This window comes from Coregonus clupeaformis, chromosome 27 (assembly GCF_020615455.1).
Source record: "Coregonus clupeaformis isolate EN_2021a chromosome 27, ASM2061545v1, whole genome shotgun sequence".
NCBI classification, from domain to species: domain Eukaryota; kingdom Metazoa; phylum Chordata; class Actinopteri; order Salmoniformes; family Salmonidae; genus Coregonus; species Coregonus clupeaformis.
The window spans coordinates 36,815,021-36,836,914 of record NC_059218.1 but is presented as its reverse complement, the minus strand read 5'-3'; the positions used below and the strand labels follow the sequence as shown (position 1 = coordinate 36,836,914).

The 21,894-nt window shown below is 49.0% G+C and overlaps 1 protein-coding gene across 1 annotated transcript in view; it reads right to left on the bottom strand.

Annotated features, from left to right (window-relative positions):
- Positions 1-3,929: 3,929 nt before the first annotated feature.
- Positions 3,930-21,894, bottom strand: part of supt6h (SPT6 homolog, histone chaperone and transcription elongation factor) — a 37,471-nt gene continuing 19,506 nt past the window's right edge. Inside the window, 16 exon segments of the mRNA XM_041851413.2 lie at positions 3,930-4,890; positions 5,216-5,262; positions 5,264-5,440; positions 5,733-5,920; positions 6,112-6,189; positions 8,017-8,129; positions 9,126-9,250; positions 11,659-11,772; positions 11,952-12,044; positions 13,220-13,365; positions 13,825-14,020; positions 14,221-14,361; positions 14,722-14,864; positions 19,407-19,554; positions 20,113-20,320; positions 20,431-20,558. Coding sequence (XP_041707347.2) covers positions 4,701-4,890; positions 5,216-5,262; positions 5,264-5,440; positions 5,733-5,920; positions 6,112-6,189; positions 8,017-8,129; positions 9,126-9,250; positions 11,659-11,772; positions 11,952-12,044; positions 13,220-13,365; positions 13,825-14,020; positions 14,221-14,361; positions 14,722-14,864; positions 19,407-19,554; positions 20,113-20,320; positions 20,431-20,558 — 2,235 coding nt within the window. The 3' untranslated portion in view covers positions 3,930-4,700.

Sequence of the window (21,894 nt, the reverse complement as noted above, 5' to 3'; positions counted from 1 at the left end):
AGGACAACACAACAACACAAAACAGGACAACACAGCACAACACAACCCATGACAACACAACACAACACAGGACAACACAACACAGGACAACACAACACAACACAGGACAACACAACAACACAACACAACACAGGACAACACAACAACACAACACAGGACAACACAACACAACACAGGGCAACACAACACAACAACAAAACACAGGACAACACAACACAAAACAGGACAACACAACACAACAACACAGGACAACACAACAACACAACACAGGACAACACAACACAACACAGGACAACACAGCACAACACAACCCATGACAACACAACACAGGACAACACAACACAACACAACAACACAACACAGGACAACAACACAACACAGGACAACACAACACAACAACACAACACAGGACAACACAACACATGACAACACAGCACAACAACACAACACAGGACAACACAACACAGCACAACACAGGACAACACAACACTACACAACACAGGACAACACAACACAACACAGGACAACACAACACAGGACAACACAACACAACACAGGACAACATAACAAAGGACAACACAACACAACACAACACAACAACACAACACAGGACAACACAACACACCACAACAAAGGACAACACAACACAGCACAACACAACACAGGACAACACAACACTACACAACACAACACAGGACAACACAGCAAACGACAACACAACACACGACAACACAACACCACAACACAGGACAACACAACACAGGACAACACAACAACACAACACAGGACAACACAACACAGCACAACACAACACAGGACAACACAACACAGCATAACACAACACAACACAGGACAACACAACACAACACTGGACAACACTACACAGCACCACACAACACAGGACAACACAACACAATCATGCATCTGTGTGTTTGTACAATGTGATAATGGAGGAAGTGTTGTCTCAGTGAGGAGGATTCCAATTCCATGGACTGTCAGCTGAACGACGAGAGAGGAAGTAATAGCAACAGCATTTATCCCTACCAATCCATGGATAACGGATTGCATTCGTAGTCGTTTTTACATGTTCATAAAGAGAAATAGGTGAAGCGCGTGGACTGGAAGAAGCCTCTATAATCACAAAACCAGGGTTTGGGGTCTAAGGCTGTTCCTTTATGTGAAACCCTATCCATAAACAACTGGAGATAGCGTAGGTCCCATAGTTTTGAGTTTTCCCTGACCATGTAACTGGACCAGGAAATACTCTTATCTATCCCTTTATGTGGTGCACTACTCTTCACCAGGGCCATGTAGCTCTGGTTCTCATCATTTGAGATTTGTCCCAGACAGATTCCTGCATTCTAGGTGAAGACGTCAGCAGCAACAGGCATGCAGGCCTCTGTGTGTTGGCTGGTTTATTTTCCTCCTCCGTCTCCTCCTGTCATGCGTCTGGTCTGCTAATGTGATGCGTACGCTGCCTCCCATGACTACCCAACATCCCCACCATACCACCGCCACCCACAGTATAGACTCTGAGGGCTCCTAAAATAGAGGGATTGTTTTATCACGAGAGGGGGAGAGAGAGTGAGAGATGGAGAGAAAGAGATTGGGAGGGATCGGAAGAGTGAGATGCAGTGAGAGAGGGGGGAAGAGATAATGAGAGAGAGAGAAGAGAGAGAGAATGAGAGATAGAGTTGGGGAGAGAGATGGAGAGAGTTAGAGAGCGGGAGAGATAGAAACAGAGAGAGATGGAGAGAGAAGAATGTTTCATTTACATCTGATGATCTGAGGCAAATTTAATTAAGAGCGTGGAGAAGAGGCCTGAAACAGGCCAGACATTTAGGGCTACTGCTTTACCATGTCCTGATATGCTGTTTATGACTCAATACTGATGATTGTATTATATTTGATGTGATTTATATTTGATGTCCTATAAAATCAATATAGATGACTTTCATTCACAGTTATAGATTGATAACACTCTTCAGATGAGTAATGGGAAGTTTATTGTTATGGGCTACACAAAGAAGCAAATGCCTGTGTGTTGAATAACACTGTACCAGAGGAGGCTGGTGGGAGGAGCTATAGGAGGATGGGCTCATTGTAATGGCTGGAATGGAATAAATGGAACAGAGTCACACAGAGCACTTCAATAACACAATGTGGGGACTCGGGTGTCAATAATATGAACACTTTTATTAAAGGGATCACAGGTAGAAAAGGTTATCTGCAGTGTAATAATAACTGAGGCAAAACCTCTCCCCTCCCCTCTCCTCCCCCTGCCAACAACCACAGGCTTACTGAAGGTACAACATGTAATATTGCAAATAGAGAATACAGGCCAGGTTTCCGAGACCTAAATAAAACCTATACTCCTGGACTAAACCATCGTTTACCAGGCAGGTTGATTGAGAACTAGTCCTTATTTGCAATAATCAGCCTGAGCATGTTTAAATGAGATTCTACATTGAACACGGTTTTTAGCCCGGGAGTAACCCTAGAACTCTCTAGAACATGGCGCTCACAAATAAAGACCAAAAACTGTATATCAACAACCCATTCGACTGTACACAGACAGAGCAAATAGTCACAACTGAAAAAACTAATTTCCCAGAAGAAAACACCGTGATGTGTTTGAGTGACACCAGGCAGTGTCACTTACAGATATATGTCATGTATATATATATATATAAAAAAAAAAAAAAGGAACTCAAGACTTCAGTGCTTCCGACTTCAGTTCGTTCAAGAGAACTGGACATTCTGGAGAGAAAAAAACCAAGCTCCAACTTGGAAAAATAGTTTTGAACGATCATTTAACTCGGGATTCCAAGTCGGAAACTCTGGCAATCTTTCTAGAGCTCAGACTTTCCGACCTGAAGATCACTGACGTCTTGATTTGACCTAGTTTTTTTTCTCCCAGAGTTCCCAGTTGTCTTGAAAGCACCAATACACATGGTCTTTCACCACAGATATTAATTGTTATGATAATGATGTGTGGATGAGACCAAGGTCCGATGTGTTCACATAACTGACATTTCAGTCAGCAACCTCCTCCCCTTCCCCCTAGTACTGGCCCTTTAGAGTTTACAGATCTGCACAGGTCCGGATAGAAGAAAGCAACATGGCAGATTAACGCTCCACATCTCACCTTGGGGGGCTAGGTGGAACATCTCCATAGTGATCACAGATATCCAGACTTTAAGGGGCCAGACTTAGGAGAACAGGGACATATTTAAAACCGGCTACATGTAAATGCCCAAATACCCAAGAGTGTCTTAAATGCTCACATGATGTTTGAAAGTCAAGGACAAAAGGATTCAAAGAAATGCTAAGTTCACAGACACAAAAGTTAAAATATACAGTTACACGTGAGTAAACTCACAACAAATAGGCCTATGCTTCAAACTACCAAAGGATGCTTTACACCCCCAATTTTTTTTGTTGTTGAAAATATGCAGTCAAAAAAAAAAAAGTTGTCACAGCAAAGCAAAAAGTTTAAGGGTAAAACCTAGTCCCTCCCTAACATACTGTCATCTCTGTCAATCGAATTCGGTTAGGTTCACTTGTGACAACCGTCATGGTATCAGTTACCATGGTTACCGGTAGTACTAATCTTTTGTTCAGTGGTTAGAACACAGAAACAAAGTCTTCCAAAGAGTGATAGTAGAGTCTGTCTCTCGGTTTAAAACCTAGTTTGTCTCGGTTGGTACTGACGGCAACACTAATAAACCAGCAGGTTTTGGACAAAAGTAAAATCTCACCAGTCTGTGTCGTTGGGGTTTCAATCATTCCCATCATCACATGGGTATCATTCACCACATTAAAAGGAGAGAGCTCTTCATATTCAATAGCAATATTTCTCTCTATACCAGAGACTCATAAGCACGTGTGTGTGTGTGGGTTTGACAGACCATGTGAGGAGTGCAGGGTTAGGGTTCATACTGAAAACAGTGTCTTTATTCATTTTGATGCATCAATACAAAAACGCAGACAAGCTTCCTGATTGGCTCGGCAAAGCGCTCGTTAGGCTGCCTCTCGCCACAACCCGCCAATCACCAGGAGGGCAAGGGGCGGGTCTATGCAGCCAAAGGGACATTACATACCAAACTACCATGGCAGGAGACAACCCACGAACCAATCAGACGCTTTTGGCAGCATCTCCTAATCTTTTTATATATTTTTTAAAAAATCAAACAGGAAAAAGGAAGTACAGCATACCCCATGTTATTAATAAGAAAATGAAAGGACAAAGGTTGCCCTGACAACCAAACAATAATTTCTCCATTAGGTCCATGTCCTATTATCTCTATGTCAGCGGTTTGTTTCAAGTGTTTGTCGACATGTCTTCCTGCCTGACATACAGAGTTAATATCCTTACTAAATAAAATACTGGACTATGTGGCCGGCAAAAATAGAGGGAGGAAAGAGAGAGGGACAGACAGAAGGGAAGAGATGTGCTGGGAGAGAAACATGGCTAGATACACAGTAGCTAGAAACAGAATCCAATGGGACACAAGAAGGAGGGTGAGCAGGGTTAGTTTAGTGGGCTAGGAGGAGAGGTAGGTAAGGAGGATCTGAATGGCATGGGTCCGGTTTGAGGGGGCATGCAGGCAGGCGGATGGATGGAAGGATGAGTTGATCAGAGCAAGGGGGTATATTCGGGAGGAGGGGGGTATACAGTCGCCCCCCCCCGCCCTGTCCTATCGGTCCATCTCGTCCAGAAGGGGCGTGGCATCTCCAGCAATTGACATAGGCGTGCTCTGGATCATGGGGCTGGGGGAAGGTCGCGGGGTCATCCTGGGTGTCTTCTGCTTCTTCCTCTCTGCCTCCTTCTCCTGGAGCCACTGCTCCGCCACCTTGCCCCAGTCCACCGCCGCGCTGCCGCCCGACCTGCAGGGAGACACAGAGTAGGGGCGGGGTTAGGTACAGGGCAGTTTGGATGTTGTAGTCTTTCCAGTTTGGATGTTGTAGTCTTTCCATAGCTACCACCACCACTGAAAGTTTGCAATCAATCTGATATTCACAATAGTGATTCAGAACACAACTTCTTCATTCCAGATCGACCCATAGCCCAGGATACATGTAGTCATTTCTTCTAGAATTATTCTGACATATTCTAAAAACTCCCAACTACTCAAAAAACATTTTCCATCAACTGACTCATCACACACATCCAACTGAAACACAACCTGTCTATCTCTCCGTCTCGACTTACTTAGGCTGCTGCTGCGGAGTGCGTCCTCTGGATGAGGAGGAGGAGGGGTGTGTTGGACGAGTGTCCCTGGTGACTGCTGTGGCCCTGGTGTCCGTGGGAGTGGGAGGACTGGGGGGTGGAGGAGGGGTACTGCGGGGTACCCATGGTCTGCTGGCTGGGGGTGGTATACGAGTAGCTGGGGGTCATCATGGGCGTCGCCATCGGCTGTTGGGGCGTCGCAAACACCTGGAGAGAGAGAGAGATGGGGAAGGAGGGAGGGAGAGGTGGTTCAAATGGAGCACTATCTACACATTCAAATAATTGTGGCAAACAGCAGTAGAAAAAGATAACATTCACGTCACATCTCTCCAATGTGATGAACACCCATGTTTGATCTTTCTGCCACAACAAGCTTCCTTAGCATCACCCAGGTGGTTGATACACACTGGCAGCGAATGAGGCGAGTTAGCTTCATTTTACCCCAATACAAAACAAAGCCATTGGACCATCGGTAAAGCAATGCTATAAATCCACTCACGTGATAGGCTGAGGAGCTGCCTCCCCCGCCCCCGCTGCTGCCCCCGGTGTAACCGTATTGGCTGGAGCCCCACTGGGCGGGCGTAGTGTTGGCGTTCTGGCCCTGCCCCTGCCCTGTCACCGCGGCGATGGCACTGAACATCTGGGAGGTCATGTTGCGTGGGAGAGCGCTGACCGCTCGCGTCAGGTCTGAGAGACGGAGAGACGGAGAGTTAAACACTACAGTAGCATCAGACATCCACCAGAATTACTAAAGTGGATATTTGATAGGATGAAATTGCTTACCAACTTTAGGATTGATACATTTGGATGGAGGTGAGTTTGTGTGTGTGTGTGTGTGTGTGTGTGTGTGAGAGAGAAAGTGAGTAAGAGAGACTGACCTGCGATGTTGATGTTAGCTGGTGTAGTGTTGACAGAGGCAGGTGTCCGTGTTCGACTGCTACTGCTGGGTGTGATGCCTGAGGGAGGAAAGGAAACAGATATTGGAACCACAGGATAGGACAGTGGTCGCCAACCCGTCGATCACCAAACGTTTCTGTAGAAAAGCCAACGATAAAGCCTGTGGTAAAGCCAACGATAAAGGCTGTGGTAAAGCCAGCGATAAAGGCTGTGATAAAGCCTGCGATAAAGGCTGTGGTAAAGCCAACGATAAAGGCTGTGGTAAAGCCAACGATAAAGGCTGTGGTAAAGGCTGTGGTAAAGCCAACGATAAAGGCTGTGGTAAAGCCAACGATAAAGGCTGTGGTAAAGCCAACGATAAAGGCTGTGGTAAAGGCTGTGGTAAAGGCTGTGGTAAAGCCAACGATAAAGGCTGTGGTAAAGGCTGTGGTAAAGCCAACGATAAAGGCTGTGGTAAAGCCAACGATAAAGGCTGTGGTAAAGCCAACGATAAAGGCTGTGGTAAAGCCAACGATAAAGGCTGTGGTAAAGCCAACGATAAAGGCTGTGGTAAAGCCAACGATAAAGGCTGTGGTAAAGGCTGTGATAAAGCCAACGGTAAAGGCTGTGATAAAGCCAACGGTAAAGGCTGTGATAAAGCCAACGATAAAGGCTGTGGTAAAGCCAACGATAAAGGCTGTGGTAAAGGCTGTGGTAAAGCCAACGATAAAGGCTGTGGTAAAGCCAACGATAAAGGCTGTGGTAAAGCCAACGATAAAGGCTGTGGTAAAGCCAACGATAAAGGCTGTGGTAAAGCCAACGATAAAGGCTGTGGTAAAGCCAACGATAAAGGCTGTGGTAAAGCCAACGATAAAGGCTGTGGTAAAGGCTGTGGTAAAGCCAACGATAAAGGCTGTGGTAAAGGCTGTGGTAAAGCCTTGCACTCCTTTAAAAAGAAAAAGTAGGTGCACTTGATTGAGAAGCTCTGAGCACCAGGTAGGCAAAGTGTTCCCATTTTGAACCATTTCATTTGTCTGAAAAAACTAATTCCGCCTACCCAGTGGACCGGGAGATCAGTGGCTAAACCGAGTGCGCCTACAGCGCTTCCACGGCCCCAGGTCATAGCAAAGTTTGATACTAGCCTAATTTAGATGTAATAACTTTTAAAACCATGACCACAGAGAGACTGTCAAAAGAATACAGCAAAGAGCTGCTGTTTTTATGAGCGAGTTCATGTTAAAAATATGTATTCAGCACTGCCAACCTTGTTTTTATTCAACACTATTACAAAACATTAAAAAAAAACATATCCATAATTTCACTCGCGCTGCAGCTGCAAGGAATGAGTAGCCAAGATTGTCGATAGCCCTGCGTTTTAATTATTATTAGAAGCTCGTCGTGGATATTTTAATATCGAGGAGTATTTCACTTTCTCTGGTCATAGGAACAACATGAATTTGTGCATGACTGAGGCAGATGCGGTGCGATTCGAGTTTCGCCATCAGGTGGAGACTGTCCTCTCTCTGGTCAGTCTCAAGGGAAGAAAGAAAGGACAGGATCGTGACCCTCTGCTGTTCTCTCCCTTCCTCCCTCCCTCCGCTGAGATTAATGCTGTGTTCAAAACAACTGGGAATTCAGAAACCTCAGACTTTTGAGCGTTCAAGACAAATGGGAACTCTGGAAAAAAAACTAGATCCGACTGTCATGTAAAAAAAATACGAGCGGTAGATTTCGGCTTGCTTTTTAACTGCGGAAGTGATCTTGACTCAGAAAAGGTTGGTGACCACTGGTATAGGAGATAAAAACACCTTTACAACCTACCCAATCAACATAGCACAACTACAGCAGTGGCACACTGGTCTAGAGAGATTGACAGGTGTTCTAGCCAATGGGCAGGCAGTATGTACCTGGTACCGGTTCCTGGAAGTGGTCTTTGAACCAGCGGAACAGTCCGTTAACGGTGGGGAACATCTGGGAGCGGTACCGGAACCCGTCAGGAGAGATGGTCACATACTCAACACTACAGACACAGAGGACAACATTTTCAAAACCAACCACAACAACTCTACTGCTCTGAGCTCTGTCATAATCATCACATATATTCAAATTCCATTGTCAATCCAATAGAATAATATTGAACCATCCTTCTAGGATGTGTATGTAGCCACGTTATCATTCCTCATTGTGCATTTATTCCTGGTGTTATAATTTTTCTATCTTTTTCTCTGCATTGTTGGGAAGGAAGTAAGAAAGCATTTCACTGTTAGTTTACACCTGTTGTTTACCAAGCATGTGACAAATAACATTTAATTTGATTTAAGGCTGTGGGGAGAGACCATGGTATTTCTATGGGAGAGATGAGGTCAGGGACAAGGTCCACAACATAGAAATATAATGAATAGAACGGTCTTGGAACATCTAACCCTGGCAATTTGACTGCTAAACTCATGGATACACTCGTAATGGCTGCATGGTATTGTGATGCAATAATTTCCATGGTAATGCAGAATGTTCATTCAAATTATGCTAACTGATGTGGCTCATGCAATGGAATGTATTTTTTGTAATGTCAATTGGGTTGATTCAGCAAATCAGATTGATGGGTACACATCCTGCTTTTACTTCCTGCTTTGCTCCTATGGGTACCCTCAAAATGGCTGCCAGACAACCCATTATGGCATCATTTACTTGAATGGAGACGCCCGTTCTATTCATTCCATTTCTATGGTCGTCAACCACTCACCATGGTTAGGGTTAGTTAGCTATAGTCATGGTAACTCACCATGGTTAGGATTAGTTAGCTATAGTCATGGTCACTCACCATGGTTAGGGTTAGTTAGCTGTAGTCATGGTAACTCACCGTGGTTAGGATTAGTTAGCTATAGTCATGGTAACTCAACATGGTTAGGATTAGTTAGCTATAGTCATGGTAACTCACCGTGGTTAGGATTAGTTAGCTATAGTCACGGTAACTCACCATGGTTAGGATTAGTTAGCTGTAGTCATGGTAACTCACCGTGGTTTGCCACGAGGCTGGTATCCCAGTATGAACTTCCCAGGCAGGTCTTTACAGGCTGAGACAAAGTAGGGGATGAACGTAGGTTTCTCCTTCTTAGACCTGATCAACAACTCCTCCATTTTCTACCAGACAGAGAGAGGGACGGGGAGACAGAGAGAGGGACGGGGAGACAGGGAGAGGGACGGGGAGACAGAGAGAGGGACGGGGAGACAGGGAGAGGGACGGGGAGACAGGGAGCGGGACGGGGAGACAGAGAGAGGGACGGGGAGACAGAGAGAGGGACGGGGAGACAGAGAGAGGGACGGGGAGACAGAGAGAGGGACGGGGAGACAGAGAGAGGGACGGGGAGACAGAGAGAGGGACGGGGGGACAGAGAGAGGGACGGGGGACAGAGAGAGGGACGGGGAGACAGGGAGAGGGACGGGGAGACAGGGAGAGGGACGGGGGAGACAGAGAGAGGGACGGGGAGACAGAGAGAGGGACGGGAGACAGGGAGAGGGACGGGGGACAGAGAGAGGGACGGGGAGACAGAGAGAGGGACGGGGGAGACAGAGAGAGGGACGGGGGACAGGGAGAGGGACGGGGAGACAGGGAGAGGGACGGGGAGACAGGGAGACAGAGAGAGGGACGGGGAGACAGAGAGAGGGACGGGGAGACAGAGAGAGGGACGGGGAGACAGAGAGAGGGACGGGGAGACAGAGAGAGGGACGGGGAGACAGAGAGAGGGACGGGGAGACAGAGAGAGGGACGGGGAGACAGAGAGAGGGACGGGGAGACAGAGAGAGGGACGGGGAGACAGAGAGAGGGACGGGGAGACAGAGAGAGGGACGGGGAGACAGGGAGACAGAGAGAGGGACGGGGAGACAGGGAGACAGAGAGAGGGACGGGGAGACAGAGAGGGGACGGGGAGACAGAGAGAGGGACGGGGAGACAGAGAGAGGGACGGGGAGACAGAGAGAGGGACGGGGAGACAGAGAGAGGACGGGGAGACAGAGAGAGGGACGGGGAGACAGAGAGAGGGACGGGGAGACAGAGAGAGGGACGGGGAGACAGAGAGAGGGACGGGGAGACAGAGAGAGGGACGGGGAGACAGGGAGAGGGACGGGGAGAGGGACGGGGAGACGGAGAGGGACGGGGAGACAGGGAGAGGGACGGGGAGACAGGGAGAGGGACGGGGAGACAGGGAGAGGGACGGGGAGACAGGGAGAGGGACGGGGAGACAGGGAGAGGGACGGGGAGACAGGGAGAGGGACGGGGAGACAGGGAGAGGGACGGGGAGACAGGGAGAGGGACGGGGAGACAGGGAGAGGGACGGGAGACAGGGAGAGGGACGGGGAGACAGAGAGAGGGACGGGGAGACAGAGAGAGGGACGGGGAGACAGAGAGAGGGACGGGGAGACAGGGAGACAGAGAGAGGGACGGGGAGACAGAGAGGGACGGGAGACAGAGAGAGGGACGGGAGACAGAGAGAGGGACGGGGAGACAGAGAGAGGGACGGGGAGACAGGGAGACAGAGAGAGGGACGGGGAGACAGGGAGAGGGACGGGGAGACAGGGAGAGGGACGGGGAGACGGAGAGGGACGGGGAGACAGGGAGGGGACGGGGAGACAGGGAGAGGGACGGGGAGACAGGGAGAGGGGACGGGGAGAGGGACGGGGAGACAGGGAGAGGGACGGGGAGACAGGGAGAGGGACGGGGAGACAGGGAGAGGGACGGGGAGACAGGGAGAGGGACGGGAGACAGGGAGAGGGACGGGGAGAGGGACGGGGAGACAGAGAGAGGGACGGGGAGACAGAGAGAGGGACGGGGAGACAGAGAGAGGGACGGGGAGACAGAGAGAGGGACGGGGAGACAGAGAGAGGGACGGGAGACAGAGAGAGGGACGGGGAGACAGAGAGAGGGACGGGGAGACAGAGAGAGGGACGGGGAGACAGAGAGAGGGACGGGGAGACAGAGAGAGGGACGGGGAGACAGAGAGAGGCACGGGGAGAGGGACGGGGAGACAGAGAGAGGGACGGGGAGACAGAGAGAGGGACGGGAGACAGAGAGAGGGACGGGGAGACAGAGAGAGGGAGAGGGACGGGGAGACAGAGAGAGGGACGGGGAGACAGAGAGAGGGACGGGGAGACAGAGAGAGGGACGGGGAGACAGAGAGAGGGACGGGGAGACAGAGAGAGGGACGGGAGACAGAGAGAGGGACGGGGAGACAGAGAGAGGGACGGGGAGACAGGGAGAGGGACAGGGGACAGGGAGAGGGACGGGGAGACCGAGAGAGGGACGGGGAGACAGGGAGAGGGACGGGGAGACAGGGAGAGGGACGGGGAGACAGAGAGAGGAGATGAATAAAATGGAGATGTGTAGCTTTATAAATAAAGAGAATAATAATACAAACAAACTGTCACTGGAGAGATCAAACCAGGAGGTTATTTTCTTTGTAAGTCTTTGTCAAACCAATACTCTGTGAGAGACTTTTGAGGTGAATCAAAATAAAACACTTTCCTGTGGTTAAGACTATATTCCCCCCCCATACCTTCCTGTCCCCTCCGTTACAGTCCTGGAAGTACTTGTGTCCCAGCAGGTCGCGAGCGAACGCTGCCATTGGCTGAATATAACGAGCTGTGATCTCATCAAGATCCTCAAACTCCTAGAGGGAGGGAGTGGGAGAGAGAGATGAGGGAGGGAGAGAGATGAGGGAGGGGGGAGACAGAGAAAGAAGGGGCAGAGAGAGAGCAAGGGGGGGGTAGAGAGATCAGTTTGAGTTGTGGAACAGGCATGTAGACAACCCATCGCTCTCTCTCTCTCACACACACACACGGTCTTCACCTCAGTGTTGATCCAGAGTGTGTGTCCCAGGCTGAAGGCGTTCTCCTTGCCCTCCTCTCTCACGTCAACGTGCTGGTAGATACCGTCAGCCACCTACACATAACACATCTGATTAGCATCCAACAACAAATGAATCAACCTGTCGGTCAACACACACACACAGGGCTCGACATTAACGGTTCATTGAATGAGGGAATTATTTTATAAAGACATTTAAAACAAATTACATTTACATTTTAGTCATTTAGCAGACGCTCTTATCCAGAGCGACTTACAGTTAAGTGAGTACACACATTTTTCATACTGGCCCCCCATGGGAATCGAACCCAGAACCCTGGCGTTGCAAAGCGCCATGCTCTACCAACTGAGCTACAGGAGGTTGTAATTGTAATGTTGCAGGGTGGCCAACCATCCTAGAAGGAGATTCTGGGTGTGCAGGCTCTTGGTCCAGCCCTGCTCTAACACACCACATTGTAAAAATAAGCTGACTGGTGTGTTTGAGCAGGGTTGGATCAAAAGCCTGCACTTCCAGTAGCTCTCCAGATAGAGGGTTGATGGACCACTTGTTTTATACAGTAGCCTATCACTTTTTTGGGGGTTATGCACCCATCTACAGCACTCCTCTCTCCCCCTCTCTAGCCATACCTACCAGGTGACGCCTCCCTGATCTATCCCTCCCTCCATACCTACCATGTGACGCCTCCCTGATCCATCCCTCCCTCCATACCTTCCAGGTGACGCCTCCCTGATCTATCCCTCCCTCCATACCTACCAGGTGACGCCTCCCTGATCTATCCCTCCCTCCATACCTTCCAGGTGACGCCTCCCTGATCTATCCCTCCCTCCATACCTACCATGTGACGCCTCCCTGATCTATCCCTCCCTCCATACCTTCCAGGTGACGCCTCCCTGATCCATCCCTCCCTCCATACCTTCCAGGTGACGCCTCCCTGATCCATCCCTCCCTCCATACCTACCATGTGACGCCTCCCTGATCCATCCCTCCCTCCATACCTTCCAGGTGACACCTCCCTGATCCATCCCTCCCTCCATACCTACCATGTGACGCCTCCCTGATCCATCCCTCCCTCCATACCTACCATGTGACGCCTCCCTGATCTATCCCTCCCTCCATACCTACCAGGTGACGCCTCCCTGATCCACCCCTCCCTCCATACCTTCCAGGTGACACCTCCCTGATCCATCCCTCCCTCCATACCTACCATGTGACACCTCCCTGATCCATCCCTCCATCTAACCCTCCATACCTTCCAGGTGACGGTGAGGTGGTTCTCTCCCTTGCTGCTCGGCCTGATAACAACGTCTCCCTGGTCCATAGACTCCATCATCTTCTCAGCCTGCTTGAAGTTGATGTTATGGAAGGATGGGTGGGCGATAACACGTTTTATATAGGCTGGAGAGAGAAGAGAGGGGGCAAGAGGGTGGATAGAGGGAGGAGAGGAAAGTGAGAAACAGAAGAGTAACGTTAAGAAGGTACATCGTAGTCTTGTTTTGTTCACAAAGTTCAAATAAAAACATGCACTGTTTCAGCCCTAACCTGACCCTAACTCTGTATACTAACTGGTTCTCTGTTTCTTCTCTGTACACTACTGTTTACTGGCTGTATACTAACTGGTTCTCTGTACACTACTGTTTACTGGCTGTATACTAACTGGTTCTCTGTACACTACTGTTTACTGGCTGTATACTAACTGGTTCTCTGTACACTACTGTTTACTGGCTGTATACTAACTGGTTCTCTGTACACTACTGTTTACTGGCTGTATACTAACTGGTTCTCTGTACACTACTGTTTACTGGTTGTATACTAACTGGTTCTCTGTACACTACTGTTTACTGGCTGTATACTAACTGGTTCTCTGTTGTTTCTTCTTGAGTTCCTCCTCTGTCTTGGTGTCCTCTGTCTCCGTGTCAAAGTCGTAGTAGCTGTCTTTAGGAAGCTTCCACTCATTGTTCTTATCCATCAGGTCAGACGTACGACACGTCAGGTCCACGTTGAACTTCTCGATGTCGATCTTCATGATGCGACAGTGTACCGTCATACCCACCTGGGAGAGGAGGAGGGAGAGTTAGGTGAACACGTGTACAGGTACTGAAGTAACTGAACCAACTCTAGTCACCAACAGATTGAGTCCTGGAGAGAGAGCAAGAAGAAGGAACCAAAGCCTTGGTGTGTGCTCTCCAGGACCAGAATAGTGTGTGTGTGTTGGTTTGTGTGACAGTGTGTGTGCATGTCTGTGTGTCTCACCTTGACCCTCTCCTCAGGGTGTTTGACCACCTTGTCACTGAGGAATTTGGTGGGGATGAAGCCCTGGACACCGTTGTCCATCCGAGCCCTCACACCTATGGCCTGGCCAGGACACGAACCACTGTCAAAATGGTTCCACACCTAGCAGAGAGGAGAGAGAGGAGAGGAAGAGAGAGGAGAGGAAGAGAGAGGAGAGGAAGAGAGGGAGTGAGAGGAGAGGAAGAGAGGGGGAGAGAGAGGAGAGGAAGAGAAAGGAGAGGAAGAGAGGGGAAGAGAGAGGAGAGGAAGAGAGAGGAGAGGAAGAGAGAGGGAGGAGAAAGTAAATAATAATTTACAAATAAATAATACATCACGTCCCGCTGATTTGTTCTAATTTTACATTTTAGTCATTTAGCAGACGCTCTTATCCAGAGCGACTTACAGTTAGTGACTTCCCTAAGTAACCACGTCAGAGTCGCGGGGAAAGGAACAGGTGAGGGGTTAGAGGTCATGATGTCTCACCTCGCTGAGTTCAGGGAAGTTGTCCTGTTGACAGAAGGGGCACTGCCACAGGCCTGTAGCGTCGTTCCTGATGGCCTGGTCATAACTCTCCCCTTGGGGGCGCCGGTGGGCTATACCGGTCACTACACTGGTGATCAGCTTCCCTGGAGACAGAGGGAGAGGCAGAGTGAGCAACTGTACATGTAAGCAGAATCTGAGAGGGTGTGAAGGTAGTGTGAGTGGATTAGGGTGGTGTGAGTGCTACCAATGAACAAGGTAAGGGTGTGGGAGTGGGTCATCTATGTAGAAGGTAAGGGTGTGGGTTACCTATGTAGAAGGTAAGGGGGTGGGTGTGGGTTACCTATGTAGAAGGTAAGGGGGTGGGTTACCTATGTAGAAGGTAAGGGGGTGGGTTACCTATGTAGAAGGTAAGGGTGTGGGTGTGGGTTACCTATGTAGAAGGTAAGGGGGTGGGTTACCTATGTAGAAGGTAAGGGTGTGGGTTACCTATGTAGAAGGTAAGGGGGTGGGGGTGGGTTACCTATGTAGAAGGTAAGGGGGTGGGAGTGGGTTACCTACAGTGGGGAAAAAAAGTATTTAGTCAGCCACCAATTGTGCAAGTTCTCCCACTTAAAAAGATGAGAGAGGCCTGTAATTTTCATTATAGGTACACGTCAACTATGATAGACAAATTGAGAAAAAAAAATCCAGAAAATCACATTGTAGGATTTTTAATGAATTTATTTGCAAATTATGGTGGAAAATAAGTATTTGGTCACCTACAAACAAGCAAGATTTCTGGCTCTCACAGACCTGTAACTTCTTCTTTAAGAGGCTCCTCTGTCCTCCACTCGTTACCTGTATTAATGGCACCTGTTTGAACTTGTTATCAGTATAAAAGACACCTGTCCACAACCTCAAACAGTCACACTCCAAACTCCACTATGGTCAAGACCAAAGAGCTGTCAAAGGACACCAGAAACAAAATTGTAGACCTGCACCAGGCTGGGAAGACAATCTGCAATAGGTAAGCAGCTTGGTTTGAAGAAATCAACTGTGGGAGCAATTATTATGAAATGGAAGACGTACAAGACCACTGATAATCTCCCTCGATCTGGGGCTCCACGCAAGATCTCACCCCGTGGGGTCAAAATGATCACAAGAACGGTGAGCAAAAATCCCAGAACCACACGGGGGGACCTAGTGAATGACCTGCTGAGAGCTGGGACCAAAGTAACAAAGCCTACCATCAGTAACACACTACTCCGCCAGGGACTCAAATCCTGCATTGCCAGACGTGTCCCCCTGCTTAAGCCAGTACATGTCCAGGCCCGTCTGAAGTTTGCTAGAGTGCATTTGGATGATCCAGAAGAGGATTGGGAGAATGTCATATGGTCAGATGAAACCAAAATATAACTTTTTGGTAAAAACTCAACTCATCGTGTTTGGAGGACAAAGAATGCTGAGTTGCATCCAAAGAACACCATACCTACTGTGAAGCATGGGGGTGGAAACTTCATGCTTTGGGGCTGTTTTTCTGCAAAGGGACCAGGACGACTGATCCGTGTAAAGGAAAGAATGAATGGGGCCATGTATCGTGAGATTTTGAGTGAAAACCTCCTTCCATCAGCAAGGGCATTGAAGATGAAACGTGGCTGGGTCTTTTAGCATGACAATGATCCCAAACACACCGCCCGGGCAACGAAGGAGTGGCTTCGTAAGAAGCATTTCAAGGTCCTGGAGTGGCCTAGCCAGTCTCCAGATCTCAACCCCATAGAAAATCTTTGAGGGAGTTGAAAGTCCGTGTTGCCCAGCGACAGCCCCAAAACATCACTGCTCTAGAGGAGATCTGCATGGAGGAATGGGCCAAAATACCAGCAACAGTGTGTGAAAACCTTGTGAAGACTTACAGAAAACGTTTGACCTGTGTCATTGACAACAAGGGGTATATAACAAAGTATTGAGAAACTTTTGTTATTGACCAAATACTTATTTTCCACCATAATTTGCAAATAAATTCATAAAAAATCCTACAATGTGATTTTCTGGAATTTTTTTTCTCATTTTGTCTGTCATAGTTGACGTGTACCTATGATGCAAATTACAGGCCTCTCTCATCTTTTTAAGTGGGAGAACTTGCACAATTGGTGGCTGACTAAATACTTTTTTCCCCCACTGTATGTAGAAGGTAAGGGGGTGTGGGTGTGGGTTACCTATGTAGAAGGTAAGGGGGTGGGTGTGGGTTACCTATGTAGAAGGTAAGGGGGTGGGTGTGGGTTACCTATGTAGAAGGTAAGGGGGGTGGGTGTGGGTTACCTATGTAGAAGGTAAGGGGTGGGTGTGGGGTTACCTATGTAGAAGGTAAGGGGGTGGGTGTGGGTTACCTATGTAGAAGGGGGTGGGTGTGGGTTACCTATGTAGAAGGTAAGGGGGTGGGAGTGGGTTACTTATGTAGAAGGTAAGGGGGTGGGAGTGGGTTACCTATGTAGAAGGTAAGGGGGTGGGTGTGGGTTACCTATGTAGAAGGTAAGGGGGGTGGGTGTGGGTTACCTATGTAGAAGGGGTGGGTGTGGGTTACCTATGTAGAAGGTAAGGGGGTGGGAGTGGGTTACTTATGTAGAAGGTAAGGGGGGTGGGAGTGGGTTACTTATGTAGAAGGTAAGGGGTGGGTGTGGGTTACCTATGTAGAAGGTAAGGGGGGTGGGAGTGGGTTACCTATGTAGAAGGTAAGGGGGTGTGGGTGTGGGTTACCTATGTAGAAGGGGGTAGGTCTGGGTTACCTACGTAGAAGGTAAGGGGGTGGGTTACCTATGTAGAAGGTAAGGGGGTGGGTTACCTATGTAGAAGGTAAGGGGGTGGGAGTGGGTTACCTATGTAGAAGGTAAGGGTGTGGGTTACCTATGTAGAAGGTAAGGGTGTGGGAGTGGGTTACCTATGTAGAAGGTAAGGGTGTGGGTTACCTATGTAGAAGGTAAGGGGGTGGGTGTGGGTTACCTATGTAGAAGGTAAGGGTGTGGGTGTGGGTTACCTATGTAGAAGGTAAGGGGGTGGGTGTGGGTTACCTATGTAGAAGGTAAGGGGGTGGGAGTGGGTTACCTATGTAGAAGGTAAGGGGGTGGGAGTGGGTTACCTATGTAGAAGGTAAGGGGGTGTGGGTGTGGGTTACCTATGTAGAAGGTAAGGGGGTGTGGGTGTGGGTTACCTATGTAGAAGGTAAGGGGGTGGGAGTGGGTTACCTATGTAGAAGGTAAGGGGGTGTGGGTGTGGGTTACCTATGTAGAAGGTAAGGGTGTGGGTGTGGGTTACCTATGTAGAAGGTAAGGGGGTGGGAATGGGTTACCTATGTAGAAGGTAAGGGTGTGGGAGTGGGTTACCTATGTAGAAGTTAAGGGGGTGTGGGTTACCTATGTAGAAGGTAAGGGGGTGGGAGTGGGTTACCTATGTAGAAGGTAAGGGGTGTGGGTGTGGGTTACCTATGTAGAAGGTAAGGGTGTGGGTGTGGGTTACCTATGTAGAAGGTAAGGGGGTGGGTGTGGGTTACCTATGTAGAAGGTAAGGGGGTGTGGGTGTGGGTTACCTATGTAGAAGGTAAGGGTGTGGGAGTGGGTTACCTATGTAGAAGGTAAGGGTGTGGGTTACCTATGTAGAAGGTAAGGGTGTGGGAGTGGGTTACCTATGTAGAAGGTAAGGGTGTGGGTTACCTATGTAGAAGGTAAGGGGGTGGGGTGTGGGTTACCTATGTAGAAGGTAAGGGTGTGGGTGTGGGTTACCTATGTAGAAGGTAAGGGGGTGGGTGTGGGTTACCTATGTAGAAGGTAAGGGGGTGGGAGTGGGTTACCTATGTAGAAGGTAAGGGGTGGGAGTGGGTTACCTATGTAGAAGGTAAGGGGGTGTGGGTGTGGGTTACCTATGTAGAAGGTAAGGGGGTGGGAGTGGGTTACCTATGTAGAAGGTAAGGGGTGTGGGTGTGGGTTACCTATGTAGAAGGTAAGGGGGTGGGTGTGGGTTACCTATGTAGAAGGTAAGGGGGTGGGTGTGGGTTACCTATGTAGAAGGTAAGGGGTGGGAGTGGGTTACCTATGTAGAAGGTAAGGGGGTGTGGGTTACCTATGTAGAAGGTAAGGGGGTGGGTGTGGGTTACCTATGTAGAAGGTAAGGGGGGTGGGAGTGGGTTACCTATGTAGAAGGTAAGGGGGTGGGAGTGGGTTACCTATGTAGAAGGTAAGGGGGTGTGGGTGTGGGTTACCTATGTAGAAGGGGGTGGGTGTGGGTTACCTAGGTAGAAGGTAAGGGGGTGGGAGTGGGTTACCTATGTAGAAGGTAAGGGTGTGGGTTACCTATGTAGAAGGTAAGGGTGTGGGTTACTTATGTATAAGGTAAGGGGGTGGGAGTGGGTTACCTATGTAGAAGGTAAGGGGGTGGGAGTGGGTTACCTATGTAGAAGGTAAGGGGGTGTGGGTGTGGGTTACCTATGTAGAAGGGGGTGGGTGTGGGTTACCTAGGTAGAAGGGAAGGGGGTGGGAGTGGGTTACCTATGTAGAAGGTAAGGGTGTGGGTGTGGGTTACCTATGTAGAAGGTAAGGGTGTGGGTGTGGGTTACTTATGTATAAGGTAAGGTGGTGTGGGAGTGGGTTACCTATGTAGAAGGTAAGGGTGTGTGGGTTACCTACGTAGAAGGTAAGGGTGTGTGTGTGTCAGTGTGTTACCTATATAGAAGGTCTCAGGTGTCTCCTTGGTGAGCAGGTTAAACACCTCCTCAGTGTTAGGAGCTCTGTAGGGAACTCTCAGGTCCTTATACCTGCAGCTCAACTCAGCACGGATATCATACAGGGTGATTCCCTTGTTACCATAACCCTACAAACCACAGGAAAAACACAGGTTAGCATGTCAAAATTATAGGTCCTTGTTAACATAACCCTAATCTTGCACACCGGATTAATTAGGTGGTTGATAAGATGAATCAGGTTAGTTACAACTGGTTGGAGTGAAAAACTACAGGGGGGTAGCTCTCCAGGAACAGGGTAGGAGTGAAAACCTACATGAGGGTAGCTGTCCAGGAACAGGGTTGGAGTGAAAACCTACATGAGGGTAGCTGTCCAGGAACAGGGTTGGAGAGCCCTAATCCAGATGCTGGCAAGTAACAATGACCAATAACAGGGATGGGTAACTCCAGTCCTCTTTTCCCCCATCCCTAGCAAACAAAGCTGATGAAACTAAACTGAAGATCATGATTTTTTGATTATTGTAGTCCGGTGTGTTAGCTGGAGCTGGGGCTAAAGTGTGACACCATTCAGGCCCTCGAGGAGTTAGCCATCCCTGACCTATAACACCTATGGTATCTATAATTGTACAGCTGTGTACTACACACAATCACACTAACCACACACACACACACCCTCTCTCTTTCTGTACCTGTCTCTCCAGCTCCTCAGCGAAGGCATCCAGGTCCAGGTCTTTGAGGCGCTCTGGGTTTTCCAGGATTTCCTCCAGCGCTCCGGCCGGGTTGGCGTCCTCCGCGGACTCATCGTATTCCAGAGCGTCCACCGCCATCTTTCTGGCCCACTCGTATGTCTCCGGGTGCACTCGGGACCCGTCCAGAACCTCGATGTACGAGTCAGTACTGCAGATGGGGGAGTCAGAATGACATACAAAGAGAATCCAGTGGACTATAAGCAGAACAACACCATGGATGAATGGAAATATCCCTACCATCCAGGCCCACCCACGTACCTGTCTCCGAGCGAGGCGGTGTCTATCTTGATGAAGCCAGCACAGTTGATGAAGACCTTGGGGCCCATGTGACACATGGTGACCAGCTGAGTCCGGTTCTCCAGGCGAGTGTTATTCTGCTTCAGGATCTGGACCAGGGGAGGAGAGAAACATTACAGACCATGTACGGGGATGAAGCAACCACACAGAGAGAGAGAGAGAGAGAGAGAAGGGTAGGAGACACACATTAGTATAATAATACAGTATAAATGTCTAATGCTGCTCTTAAACACAGGACATGGGTCAAGATACACATTTGCATGACACCGGACTCACAGTGGAGAGGTGAGAAAGAATACAGACCATGTACCGCAGGGTTCTTCAATTCCGGTCCTGGAGGGCCGAAACACCTCTGTTTTTCATCCTCTCCTTCTAATCAGGGGCTAATTCAGACCTGGGACACCAGTTGAGTGCAATTAACTACCAGGTAGAAATAAAAAACAGAAGTGTTTTGGCCCTCCAGGACCGGAATTGAAGAACCCTGATGTACCGGTATGGAGTAAGCACTAAGGAGTAAGCACTAAGGAGTAAGCACTAAGGAGTAAGCACTAAGCACTAAGGAGTAAGCACTAAGGAGTAAGCACTAAGGAGTAAGCACTAAGGAGTAAGCACTAAGGAGTAAGCACTAAGGAGTAAGCACTAAGCAGTAAGCGCTAAGGAGTAAGCGCTAAGCAGTAAGCACTAAGGAGTAAGCACTAAGGAGTAAGCACTAAGCAGTAAGCAGTAAGCACTAAGCAGTAAGCAGTAAGCACTAAGGAGTAAGCACTAAGGAGTAAGCACTAAGCAGTAAGCAGTAAGCACTAAGCAGTAAGCAGTAAGCAGTAAGCACTAAGCAGTAAGCACTAAGGAGTAAGCACTAAGCACTAAGGAGTAAGCACTAAGCAGTAAGCAGTAAGCAGTAAGCACTAAGCACTAAGCACTAAGCACTAAGGAGTAAGCACTAAGGAGTAAGCACTAAGGAGTAAGCACTAAGCACTAAGCAGTAAGCACTAAGCAGTAAGCACTAAGCAGTAAGCAGTAAGCACTAAGCAGTAAGCACTAAGGAGTAAGCACTAAGCAGTAAGCACTAAGGAGTAAGCACTAAGGAGTAAGCACTAAGCAGTAAGCAGTAAGCAGTAAGCACTAAGCAGTAAGCACTAAGCAGTAAGCACTAAGCAGTAAGCACTAAGCAAAGAGATACTGAACAAGGCTCTGACTCAAAACCTGCACAGACAGAGAGAGACACACGGCCGGACAGAGAGACACACGGCCGGACAGAGAGAGACACACGGCCGGACAGAGAGAGACAGACGGCCGGACAGAGAGAGACAGACGGCCGGACAGAGAGAGACAGACGGCGGACAGAGACACACCACGGCGGACAGAGAGACACACGGCGGACAGAGAGACACACACGGCCGGACAGAGAGACACACGGCCGGACAG